General features: G+C 38.7%; 1 protein-coding gene across 1 annotated transcript in view; it reads left to right on the top strand.

The window, feature by feature from the left end:
• The window catches only part of PRKN (parkin RBR E3 ubiquitin protein ligase), a 1,204,761-nt gene that overhangs the window by 563,044 nt on the left and 627,568 nt on the right, over window positions 1-14,149 (top strand). The window contains exon 7 of the mRNA XM_068985007.1: window positions 3,115-3,198. Coding sequence (XP_068841108.1) covers window positions 3,115-3,198 — 84 coding nt within the window. The remainder of the gene's footprint in view (window positions 1-3,114; window positions 3,199-14,149) is intronic.

Here is a 14,149-nt window from a genome sequence, read left to right as displayed (position 1 = left end):
TAACCTTTCTTCCAAGGAGTAAGCATCTTTTAATTTCATGGCTGCAGTCACCATCTGCAGTGATTTTGGAGCCCCCCAAAATAAAGTCTACCACTGTTTCCCCATCTATTTGCCATGAAGGGATGGGACCAAGGATGCCATGATCTTAGTTTTCTGAATGTTGAGCTTTAAGCCAACTTTTTCACTCTCCTCTTTCACTTTTATCAAGAGGCTTTTTAGTTCTTCTTCACTTTCTGCCATAAGCGTGGTGTCATCTGCGTATCTGAGGTTATTGATATTTCTCCTGGCAATCTTGATTCCAGCTTGTACTTCATCCAGCCCAGCATTTTGTATGATGTACTCTGCATATAAGTTAAATAAGTAGGGTGACAATATACAGCCTTGACGTACTCCTTTCTCAATTCTGAACAAGTATGATTTTCAAAATAATTTTAATCCCTAAAGTTTAATTATATGACTTAGATATTTATGGAAACATTCAAGAGGATATTTTAAATGCAACACATTCAATGATAACTTGTGATAATTGGTAAAATTGTAGTAAAAATGCTTAAATTACCTTTTCCAAGCTGCAGAGTACATCATGAGAAACGCTGGACTGGAAGAAACACAAGCTGGAATCAAGATTGCCGGGAGAAATATCAATATCTGTATTTCTGATTTTTTGCCTCATAAATAATATTCTGCTTCATGATTTTCAGTCAGTTGTAAGATTACTCAAGGCAAATCCCCAGATGTTATAATTGTCTACTCTCTTACTGATTCAAACAACTTGGATCACTGAATTCTATCAGTGTGTTCTCAGATTTGACAGATGAGTAGCGCTAAGGTTTTAATTGAAGTAATTTCTCACTTGAGACCCAGAATGCAACTACTTCAACAAATGAATGAGGTTATATGGTGGCCAAAATGATGCTACAGTGTTTTTTGATTGCTTTTCATTATGAACTTGGAACATTTTATATGCTATCAAGGATTGGCAGACTTTTTCCATATAAGGGCCAGATAGTAAATATGGAGGCTTGAGCCACTTCCTCTGTGTTTCAACAGCTTAATTCTGACCTTGCTGTGCAGAAGCCACACAGATAATACACAACTGAACTACAGCCGTGTGCAATACATTTAATTTTGGACTTGGAAGTTTGAGTATCATTTACTTTTTGTGTACCACAGAAGACTCCTCTTTTAATGGTTTTAACCACTGAAAAATGTAATAGCATTCTTAGGTCATGGGGTGTCTAAAAACAAACCGTAGCCTGGATTTGGTCAACAAGCCATTGTTTAGTGAGTCCTGATATAGATGCTTATGGAAGTTGTGTATCTTTCTTGGTTGTAACTGCTATTGGACCAAAAAGGAGAACAACTTCTGAAAAAACAGGCACACAATTCTTTATTAAGACATGTATTTCACACTGTTCTCTCTGACATGGTTTTTCTGATATCTTTCTCCAGTTCTCTACCTTTGAGAGATGAAATAGATTTTCTTTTTATTCTTTCCTTGACACATTCTAATTCCTAGCTCCCTGGTGCTGCCATGTGATTTGCAGTCTTTTTAAACCTTGTGGTCTGGATACCTTTCTCACTCGTATATGAAGACCATTAATTATAAATGCTTTCACCATGCAACTATTGTGTAGTATACAATGCATACTTAAATACAATGATTAAACAATTTATATTTTCTAAAACTAGAAATGAGAAAAGTTAAATCTGCTTTATAATGTCAGAAAGTAACTGGGACATGTGTTTCTCTTTCCACGGGGCTATAGCAATAGCATTCAGTACTAATAGTTTGAGTAGCATGGATGAACTAGCAGATGTATCTCATTATGTCTAATTCTCATATCCAACTGATCTCTCTGCAGTTTTATTACTTGTATTATTTTGTTAATGTTTGAGATCAAGAAGAAAATTTTGAATGAGCTTTCTGTAATTTCCTGGTATAACATAAGGATTTGTCAGATAAAATGGTACTTAAGTAACAAAATCGCTACATAAATATTTTCATTGCTTTCTGGACCCTGAAAAAAACAACACACGAAAAGTGCGTATTTGTCATATGCACAGAAAGTTTCACTGCATTCCGTGTTTCTAAGCCGAGGAACTGCCCGTTCCAGCACGAAGATTTAGTATCTTATGCTTCTTGAAAGGAAACTTTCTCCCTGTTAGTTGCTCCAGGTCTCAGTTGGCTTTCTTCCTCACCTCCGTATCCTCTTTGGGCTCCCTGTGGGCCTACACGCAGAGAGGTCCCCCTGTTTTAGCGGAGGGCAGATTTCCAGAAAAGTTTGAAACTCTCTTCTCACCCAGACTTCTGCCTTTTGTCTTCCTTGGTGTCCTGGATTCACATGGTGCCATTATTAACTGTAATTCTCACGGGGCCTCAGGAAGGAGAAAGGGATAACGGAGTCTGCTCAGCCTCTCGACTGCAGCCCCGGGTCTTGCAGGCTTGCCACCCCTGTTCCAGTGTGCCTGCTTGCCTGCTGAGTTGCTTCAGTCGCGTCCAACTCTGTGCAACCGGTCGACTGTAGCCCATCAGGCTCCTTTGTCCATGAGATTCCCCAGGCAAGAATACTGGAGTGGGTTGCCATGCCCTCCTCCAGGGGATCTTCCAGACCCAGGGATGGAACCTACCTCTTTTAACCTTTCCTGCATTAGTTGGCAGGCAGGTTCTTTACCTCTAACCGCCTGGGAAGCCCCCATATTCCAATGCTGTCCCTCAAAGACTGCTTTTGAGTGTAACTTGCAAGTGTGTTTTCATTTAAAAGTTAGCAACTGAAACTGAAGTGAACTTAAAGGTATTTAATTACGTTTGTAAACCATTAAATGTAACTACGAAGGGAAAGGACTCCATGTATATATGATACACATTTGGAGCAATATGCCAATATTATCTTAGTACATTGTTGAAAATAGTTTTGACCTAGTAGATCCCCTCGAAGGGTCCTGAGAACTCTCCAGGTCTATGTATCATACTTTGACAATCATTGGACCTTATATTACTTTCATTATCATTTTATAACATAAACAGATTTTAAAAATGTGTTAATCAGTACATTTATTTTATAATTTGTGCACCAGGAATGTCCTGCTTTGTTTTGTTTTGTTTCCCCAAAGGGTCCTTCTTGCTGGGAAGATGTCTTAATCCCAAACCAAATGAGTGGTGAATGCCGGTCTCCAAACTGCCCTGGGACCAGAGCGGTAAGTACGGGTCAAATCTGTTCTTCATTATGGCATCTCCGGCGTTTGCTGGGAAATGAGATTACACACAAAATGCTAAATGAGTATTTTCCAAGCATTTTTCATATTTACAAAAAAGATTATCAGATTCAGAAGAGTTCATAATATTCACCAAGAATTCTAAGTGTATCATTGCCTTCCAGTGTCGTTTTCCTAGAGACAGCCATTTGGAGTGACTATGTTGAAACAGGACAATTTAAATTCCTCATAAGGTGATATTCATGGAATATAAAGAAGATTCCATTCAGGGTTCGGCAAAAGAAAATAACAAAGCTCTACATTCATGCTTTTCCTACCGCTGCGATTTTTGCCTTTACATTCCCTGTCATTCAGAATCACTCTCTCTACCTTTCTTAGTGGTTTTCTGACACAGTGGGCTTTTAGAAAATCTAGAATGGATGGCCAAGTATAAATCCAGTCACCATCATCTGTTCGGTGTAATCCCATTTTCTTTACGAACATATGGCATATCTCTCATACCAAGAAGGTATTTCTGCAATGAGACCCTAAGTACTGAAGTTATTTTGAAAATACTGTTATTATTATGGTCATGTTTGTAATTTGGATATTGTTACAATTTTTACTTTGGAAAATCCTTGGGTCCATCATCATCTGATTGTATAAATTTTCCAATCTGTAAATACTGTTATGGCACCTACAGAAATGTCAGTGTTGGTTCACAGACTGTCACAGCCAGCCAACAGCTAATGTCTTCTCTGGTAGAGTGTTTGAGCTTGATCATCAGACATGTCTTCTCTCTCCAATCTGTTGGAGGATTGCAAGGCTATGGAGATAACAATGAGCAGCAGTAAAGATCATTCTCCATCAGTTGGGACTGGGGACAGACACTGAACAGCTTTTTATTAATGCACATCCTGGTGCAAAATAGTGACTTGTGTGTCACTGACAGCTATCAAGGAATAATGCAGTCTTGCAAGTTTGCTATTGGGATGAAATTAAAGTCCATATATTTTATTGGGAATAATTAGGTATAATTACATATGTGTGTATGTATGTGAGTGTAATGTGTATATCTACATAACATGCAGATATAATTACATTTAATAATAATGTAAATCCCTCGGTGCATATAACATTGCATACACAGCAATGTGAAGTCCTTTGAAACTCTACTTCAATCTTTGACAGTCTGACTGCCTCCGTGTACCCTGATATTAATTGGAAGGATTCAGCTTAGCAGAATAGACAGTCTTGTGTCTTTAAAGATTCAGCTTCAGATCAGTCAAAGGCGGATAGAGTAGGGTTGATAATCTTGCCTTTTCTTACTTGTTGAATTTTCAACTTACTTATGTATCAATACATAATGCTTATTCTAAATTAATTTATATTGAGGTTTTATTTCTGAAAGCAGGGTGAGCTGATACCCTAAAAAAATGCTTGCAATACACACTATATAAAAATACTGAATTGAATTACAAATACATATCTTTTAAAGAATGACTGTGCTGATGACATAGTAAGGAAAAGTTTATAGGCCTGAAGTGTTAAGTATATATTTCTGGCTGTTCTCCAGAAGAAAAATCCTGTGAGCTAAAGTCACTCACCAGTAGGGATTAGGGCTTTAGACTGAGAAAACATTGGTGAGTCTAGGGCCTCATCGCGGTAGAAAATGAAACCATAGAATTATATTAAAGAGCCTCCTGTAAAACATGATCTCTTGGGATCAATTGGAGAGAGGAATGTTCTAGGGACAGGTGCCTATTTTATTTTCACTCTAGATAGAAATGTTAAATTAAAAATTATAGTAATTGACAGCAAATTAGCTAAATGGGTTAAACAGTGAGTGAATATATGAAAGAGAAATTATAACTTAGATCTGAAATTTGACCTAATAGAATATACTTAAAATAAGAAAAGAAAAGTTAAACAACATGGAGGATAAAATTAGATTTGTGAAGAAAATAATAGAGAGAGCAGTGGAAAGGTAATATTTTAAAAGGTAATGAGGTACTTACCTGGCAGTGATTAGGACTCCGTTCTTCCACTGCAAGGATACAGGTTTGATCCGTGGTCAGAGGACTAGGATCCAGCATGCCACATGATGCTACCAAAAATAATAATAATAATAATGAAGCAGGGCTTTCCACAGTTTTTAAGACCCAAGAATCCCAAGGGCTAAGAAAAAAATGAAAGTCACACCTAAATCGATCAGTTAAACTGTGCAACATAGAGGTCAGAGAGAAAATTTCAAAAGCAGCGGAGTGAAGACTGGTTGCTACCCAGGAGAAAGAATCGATAGTTATTTAATCAGTAGCAACATAGGAAGGCAGATGAAATGGGAACAGTATCTTCAAAACTGAATGAAAATAAATGCTAAATTAAAACTATTTAAGAAAAATCTTCTACAAACAAAAGTTAAGAACAACAACCAAAAAGGCATTTTCAGGTAAATAGGAACTCAGGGAACCAACTTCTATCTAAAACTTTCAAGTAATCTCTAAGTTAAAGTATTTCAGGCAGAAAGATAATGATCCCAGAAGAAAAGCCTGAAATGTGAGAAGGAATGGTTTGGAAAAAAAATGGAAAAAAAACCTAAACAAAATATAGCAATCAGTATGATAACATTTAATGATTGGAAATATACATAAAGATAATATAAAGTTGCTGGGCAATATTGCATGTAAGCATGGAGCATAAAATTAAAGCTATGTGAAAAGTTTAATTCCTTCTTTGTCCTTATATTAAAACCATGTTTCTGGATTGCATTTTTACTGTGCAGCTAAATATAAACCATGTCTCTTCTATTTTCTAAAGCTTTGAATGTAGTGTTTGTTTCTTAAGAAGGTAAGAAGATAGGCATTTTAAGTAGTTTATTATTTTTCCATTTATGGAGTATTTTAAATTTTGACACAGTTTTATATAGAATATATATTATCATAAAACCTTCAATTTCTAGCACTTGAATAAAATATCCATATACTTAAAATTCAAAAGAGTAAGGTCTGTAATGTATTCTTAATTCATATTTATGCACTTAAAGATTAGCTCAATCATTTTACATAGCAGTAACTTTCACCTTAGTTTATAAGACTACAAAATATAAACTTGACCTTACCTGTGCTTTAGGCAGAGAAATCTGAAACGAAGTCAGTTCTACCCTTGTCACTGCTGTCTTAGAAAGAAGCATCACAGTAGTTCTGAAAGACATCGTACCTTTTTATAAAAAGAATTATAGCCAACTCAAAGGGTGTGCACCTGAGAATAAGTGGAACAAAAATCAATTACCATTTTTCCATTAGTGAAATTAATTCAACTTTGGATATGATATGGATTTTTTTTTATGTGCCTTGGGGAATACATATTTTTTCTTACTTGCACAGATGTAGACAAAAGCATACCTAGAGCCTTACTCTCTAGGCATTATTCCTGAACTCCAAATCACAACTTTTAAAAGTGAGCATCCCCTGTTTGTCAAACACTCTCCTGTGAAGATGTCTGGCTTAGCAGTGCGTCTGTGGTAATGAAGGGTTTCTTAGCCAACTGTGAGATTGTTGCCTTTTCCCTCACACCTGACAATTCAGCAGTGGGGCTCAGGATCAGGAATAATTGCAGGTGGAAAAAAATGAAAAAAATATTTCAGTTATATGTTGTCTTAGACTGTGGGGTCTGCTATACCAAAGTGAAAGTCACTCAGAAATGTCCAGCTCTTTGGAACCCCATGGACTATACAGTCCTTGGAATTCTCCAGGCCAGAATACTGGAGTGGGTAGCCTTTCCCTTCTCCAGGGGATCTTCCTAACCCAGGGATCAAACCCAGGTCTCCCTCATTGCAGGCGAATTCTTTACCAGCCGAGCCACAAGGGAAGCACAAGAATAATGGAGTGGGTAGCCTATTCCTTCTCCAGCTGATCTTCCCAACCTAGGAATCAAACTGGGGTCTCTTGCATTGCACGCGTATTCTTTACCAACTGATCTATCAAGGAAGTCCCAAGGTATCATAAATTGAGTGACTTATGAACAACAAATACTTACTTCTGACAGTTGTGGAGGATGGAAGTCTAAGATTAAGGCACCAGCAGATTCAGTGACTGGGGAGAGCCCACTTCCTGATTCTTGGATGGCATTAGCACACCATTTCTTCCTGTGGTGGCCAGGGCAAAGGAGCTCTGGGGTCTCTTTTAATAAAGGCGCTAACCCTATTCCTGAGGGTGCTGCTCTCGTGACCATATCACATTCCAAAGGGCTATTAAGGGGTGTTGATTCTACCACTTAACAGCCTATAGCATGCATCATATTTTATATCTTTGAGAAGTAATATTTGCTTAGATTCTTTTTTAGAATGATTTTGACCAGAGTTAAGCTCTTTTACATAGAATTTTCCTTCTTATCAGAAACAGTTGAGAAGAATCTCTTAAATAGCTCAAAGACTTATTTCAAGTGAAACTTGGTACTAAAAACTATCCTCTGAATTATAATAAATGATATAATTATTAAACTCATTGTAGCAAATGGAGAGTGTTCATCTTACTCAATATGTAATTTATTTCTTTCATTTCTCCCTGTTAGGCTCAGTATATGTCAACTGGAACATTAGTTTGAATATAAGTTAATATTCATAGTATCCATCTTTGGTTTCATCTTCTGGGAAGATGTTGACCAGGAAACAATGAATCTTAAATAAGTGTCACCAAATAGTGAACAATTTTTACTTATACATGATTTGCACATTTTATGTCCCAAAAGTTTCTTACTAATGTTTTAGTTTAAATCAGATTACTGTGCTTGAAGAGCTCTGTTTTTCTTTTGGTTTCCTTTTTTGTTGTTTTAGGCTTAACCAGAATCTCATAAAATGAGTCTTAGGGTTTCTCAGGATGGTTTGCTGGTGTAGTTGATATGTTCTTATTTTTTCCAATATCTAATAATAATGGAAGGTTGGCTTTGTTTTGTTTTTAAGAAAAAAATCTGAGATTGACCAAGTTTTCACTGAGACAGCCACAAATGAAAGCCTTGATCTGCACAGTGTAGGAGTCATTGGCTGCATATTATTGTGTTGCCCAAGCTTACCTGCATTATGCAGTCAGCAGCACATCACAACCATCTCCAAATACGTATTTAAACAATCCCAACCCTTGTGGTTCCAGGGGCCTCATCAAACCTCAAGGGCCGGCTGGGTGGAGGGGGAGAATGGGGACAGAAGGTGAAGAGGAAAGGCCACACTGACTCCTCTCATTCTGCCCTCATCCCTGGCGGGAGAGAAATGCTCTCCCTGTCCCTACACTGTTCTCTAGTTCTATTCTCTCAATTCTAAATAAAGTAGAGTTGCAGTCAAACTCAGATTATGATTGAATGGTACCTAAGCGTGACAAAATGTTCTTTGTTGTTTGACATGCAATTTGGGTGACAAACTAGAAACTTCTTACAGCATTTTTCAAAAACCTATCAAGTATTCAGACTCAAGGACAGTTTATTTCTAAATCAACTTTTGAGTAGTGGAAAACAAAAAGTGTCTTTTTTTTCTTTTAAAAAATTAAGGTAAAATTGAAAGATATATATATTTTTTGCTGCTGAGTCGCTCAATCGTGTCTCACTCTTTGTCACCTTATGGACTGTGTAGCCAACCAGGCTCCTCTGTCTGTGGGATTTTTCAGGCAAGAATACTGGAGTGGGTTGCCATTTCCTTCTCCCGGGCATCTTCCCAACCCAGGGACTGCACTCGCGTCTCCTGTGTCCCCTGCATTGCAGGCAGATTCTTGACCCACTGAGCCACAGGGGAAGCATTTATATAGCTATCTTTATATATATACACATTATTGTAGAATCAGCTGAAATTTTGTGAATTAAAACAAATCCTTTTAAAATTTATTTATAAATAAGTCCACTATAGAAAAAAAAAATGTCATTTTTTTTTCGGGAACTGAAGAAATTGAGGTAGTTTTTAAGAACTCATAGGTATTTGTGTGGCTCTGAAGCCTAGACTCAATTCCATTCGTTTTCCTTTTTATGTGAAATAACCCTGTTTTTATTTGAGTGCTTTTACAACTTAGTGGAAAATTTGATCTACAGTCTCTGCTCCATAGTACTGCTAAAGACTCTTGTACACTGTTGCGTGAAAAACGTAATCACCAAGGAAAGGGAATCAGTGTATACCGTGTATGCAGCAGCGTACTGGCACACACGAGATTCCCAATGTCCACACCATAGTCCCACAAACGTAACCTTGTTCGTTTATGACGCCATTTCTCAAGCACATGTGCAGTTTCTTTAATGTATATTTTAAGTATTGAAAATAATTCTTGCTTCCTCACTTCCAGGAGAACCCTCATCTGTGTGAAGTGTAAGTTGCTTTTTCACTTGATGTGCTATAATTCATACCTTATTTCATATACAGAAGAAAAGCATGCATATTACCACAATGCTGTTGAGATGTGAGCAATTTTAACCATCCCCAAAGGCTTCAACAGTTACTTCTTAATTTTTCATCTCTCCATGGAATGATTTCAAAGCTGGATGTGTCAGTGAGAGGCACTGTTGAAGGTTATGTTGTGGTTTTAGACAAGGGGCCCAGAACACAAAGGTATGACAGAGGAATCTATCATGATTTTAGCCAAAATAGCACTCAGGACTGCTGGGGTTTAGATTAGGGGAGACGGTATATCGATTTACCTGAGAAGATAGCAAGAGCTGTGATAAGATAATTTCAATAGATTCCTAAATGAAATTCTGAGAACTGGAGCAAAGAAAGATTAAATACCCCTGTAAACATCACCAAATTTTTCCGTTGGGATGGTAGATTAGACCTAAATGGGAATGCCAGGAATTGGGGACTGGAGGTCAGACTGTGATAGCCTCTGAGCAGACACACAGGAGGCTAATGGAGTGAGAAGAATGGAAGGACGACGCAGGAGCAGTGGACCGAGAGAACGAGGCCTGCTTCTCCACCAGGAAATAGCCTTCTTGATTCTTCAAGCAGGTGATTGATGTGTCTTAGAGACCCACACTTCATTGTGCCCTGATGGCAGCCATTAAGAAACCATCATCCCTCTTATTCAGGTCAAGCTAGTGCTCAGAAAGTTATCAGAGGCCATGATAAAATTTAGTTTGTAAGATATATGCTGCAAAGCACACACTTAAACCAGTTTACCAGTCTTGAGATGTTGTACAGAAAATATAATTATATAAATAGAAAATAGCAGTGGAGAATAAAATCAAAACTGAGAAGAGTTTCATGCACTGTTGACTCACATGTGGGAAAACATTTACTTCCACTAACATTTAGAAAACAAACATAGTTAGGGATCCTCAGGTCTGAGTTTCCTAAAGTAGGTAATTATCAGTACTCAGTACTCAGTATTCAGAGTATGTAGTCCTCAGTACTCAGGGTTCTGGAAAATAAGCTCAGTGCTGATCTCATACATGAGTGTTTCTGTGAGATGTAGAGAAAACTTTTATGTGTAAAGATGGAAAAGCAAATTATAATTTAAAGTGTGTGTTTTTCCACTGAGAGAAATATAGTTGTTTTCATAACAAGTATATTTTGGTTATATTATTCTGTGCACAGAAAGCAAAGACTGACCTTCAAGCACTGGAAATCTGGTTGGGAAGATAAGACTTTACAGAAATGACTGCAGTTCGGATTGAACAGTGCAAGGGGAATGTGCACTGTACTTGGCTTCTGTGCCGGGCACTAGGGACAGAAAAGAGAATGTTTCATTTACTGCTCTCATAGTCTGGGGGAGATGTCAGGGTGGGCTCGGCCAGTGATGGTTTTTGCCCTGAACTGCATCTTGATGAAGCCGGATATGAAGGGGAGCAGAAGACCTCACCGTGTGAGTAAGAAAGAAGAAACAAGACAAGCCGGTGTCTCCCAGAGGCCAGCAGACCTGCACACAGAGTGCTTCTGCCGGGGCTCAGAGACGAGCATTCCCTCGACAGGTGAACAGAGAAGACTCTCGAGCAGTGGGCTGAGGCATGGACAGTGGAAATTCCGCAGGTAGTGATGTCGCCAAGATTAGCAGCGTTTTATGAGGCAGAGGAAATGACAGGAGTTGTCGCTGTTGTAGGCATTGAGTCGTTTCCCAGTCTTTGCGGCCGTATGAACTGTAGCCCACCAGGCTCCTCTGTCCATGGGATTTCCCTTGCGAAAATACTGGAGCAGGTAGCCATTTCATTCTCCAGGGGATCTTCCTAACCCAGGGATCAAATCCAGACCTCCGGTATTGGCAGGCGGATTCTTTACCACTGAGCCCCCGGGGAAGCCCGAATGACTTAGAAAACGAAGGGTCATTGATCCCTTAAGTACTATTAGCTGCCTGCTCCCTGGCAGGCAGGAGAGTCAGCACACCTGTGGGTGCAAAAATCAACATCCTCTGCCTCCACGGAGGTCCCCTCAGTCCTGACGAACTTGGACTTGTCACCAGGGAGGATGAAAGCAAAGCCCAAGTGTTACAAGGACACGAACCAGGATGTCTGCCTAGAATCTGTGGGGTAGGGCACCCTTGATGGGGGCAGTGGAGGCCAGCGCCGGCATCTGCAGGCTGAGTCAGAGTTCCTGGTGGAGAAGCCGGAGGATAACTTCTGGCAGAAAAGACCCTCTTGCAAGGGCCCTGCTATGAGAGAATGCTCTCCTGGGAAGTATCTGGAATTTTAGACAAGACAGAGAAAACGGAGGCAGTGCACTTTCTCCCTTTGCTGTGTTTTTTATTTTTGTTTGTGAGGTTTTACTTGGAGGATTATGACTAGTTATCGAAGGAATCTCACTACACCAAAGTTTGGATATTTTGAAGGCTGAAATTGAAGTTGAGCTGGCTGGCATGAGAGATATGATAAAGAAAAAAGAAGGAAAAAGAAAATCGAAGTATACAATAATAAAAGATTATTTTTACACACTCTGCTGTCCTTAAATCCCTGGTAAACGTGTGAATCAAGGTAAATGAGAATCAGCATTTTGCCTTCCTTAAAGCTAGAAACAACATACAGATGAGATTTTAGTTTAGAACCGATTAGAAGCACCACACTTTTCTTGTATTTATTGGGTCATTAAGAACAGCCATATGGTTTTCTTGTCTCATCCGTTCACATTTCTCCAGTATGTTCCTCAGTGGGGGTCTGTTTAGCGGTTGATTGAAATTCTGTTTTTATTGGTTAACTCTCTGTTATCTGTAATCACCAGGAGTGAATGACCCAGTATAAAGGGTTTCCTCTCCACTCCTTTATTGCCACCCTTACTGGAAAACTGGGACCTTTTTCCTTTGCCACTAACTTTTGAAAATATCAGAGGGTCCGCAAAGAGCCGCCAAAACTGAGCGACTGAACTGAACTCAGCTGAAAATGGGTTCCTACGTGCAGTGAAATTTGAGACTATCTGAGAGTCATCCCTTCTTCAGGATGATCCAGCTGACTGTCATTGTTTGCTGAGCAGTTGAGAAGCGAGTTAGAATGTCTGTTTCTAAGTGCATGTTTGTTAACGTCTGTGTTCTTTCCACTTCTCCATTTGTAGAGCACATCATGTGCATCACTTAGGAAATTACACTGAGTGCGGAGATTTGGGACTCAATAAAGCTTCCTGAGTTTAAAAAGTAAGCAGTAGTCTATTGGGATCATGCAACTGTTTATATCTGTAGATTTTCATACCTTATTCAGAAATTCAGTATTTTCCTGGACCTTAACATTGTCATTTTCCCTCACAGTTATCTCATTTATTAGTTTTATACCTGCCTTATAAAAACAAGCCATTTCAAAGAACCGTTTCTCCATCTGCTTTTACCATTCCATTAAAACTTACACTGATGTTCACAATTATGTCATTAAATGGCTTTATGTTAAGCAGTTAAAATTCAGATCACTTAGTACAATGTGCAGTATATGGAGAACATTCAGAGAATCAATTCTAATTTAGTATTTCACAGTGAGTACTAATAATTATTATAATGCATGCATTTCAATTTGGACATTTTCTTGATTGAATAATGAAATGCTTTAAATAAGTTCATTGCCTAAGGACTGCAGTTTGGTCACGTATTTTGGTGATGAGATGTTTATCTCATATGGATAAAAGCAGATATAAATGGAGAGAGTCTACACTGCCCAGCTATGTGGTCACAGCTTATGGCTGCATAAGAATAAAACCACAACAGTAGAGATACGAAAAGTACATTTTATTGGAGTTCAGCTAAAGAAGCTCCTTAGAGATGGCTTGTGTTTATTCTTATGAAATAAGTAGGGTCCATTGAACTGTGATAAAGAAGTTGCCAGTGAAGAATAGGGTTTTTCAGTCATGGTTATGGGACTACCTAGATGAACTCTGTGACTATTGGATCCCAATAGAGCAAGTAATGGAGAGATTACCCATACCAGAGGATTAATCAGGATGCTACAAAGTCATGATTACTACACACTAGTAGTAATTCCGATTATGATGCACTGTTTAAAATATTTGTTGTTGTTCAGTCGCTCAGTCGTGTTGAACTCTTTGTGACCTCATGGACTGCAGCATGTCCGCCTCCCTGTCCATCACCATCTCCCAGAGTTTGCTCAAACTCATGTCCATTGAGTTGGTGATGCCATCCAGCCATCTCATCCTCTGTCGTCCCCTTCTCCTCCTGCCCCCAATCCCTCCCAACATCAGGGTCTTTTCCAATGAGTCAACCCTTCGCATGTGGTGGCCAAAGTACTGGAGTTTCAGGTTTAGCATCATTCCTTCCAAAGAAATCCCAGGGCTGATCTCCTTCAGAATGGATTGGTTGGATCTCCTTGCAGTCCAAGGGACTCTCAAGAGTCTTCTCCAACACTGGTGACCTTCAAAAAAAATAAATGAGCAAAACTAAAGGACAATAATATAATAACCAAACCCTTCATGATGATGAAAGACAATCTCTGTGTAAAAAGAAACAGAGGGAAAGAGGTGGGGTGGGTAACTGGAGGTAATTAAATCACCCAAGTAAATGAAAATGAC

This window comes from Capricornis sumatraensis, chromosome 13 (assembly GCF_032405125.1).
Source record: "Capricornis sumatraensis isolate serow.1 chromosome 13, serow.2, whole genome shotgun sequence".
NCBI classification, from domain to species: domain Eukaryota; kingdom Metazoa; phylum Chordata; class Mammalia; order Artiodactyla; family Bovidae; genus Capricornis; species Capricornis sumatraensis.
Note: the sequence above shows the minus strand (reverse complement) of the source record. Positions and strands in the feature narration are given on the sequence as shown.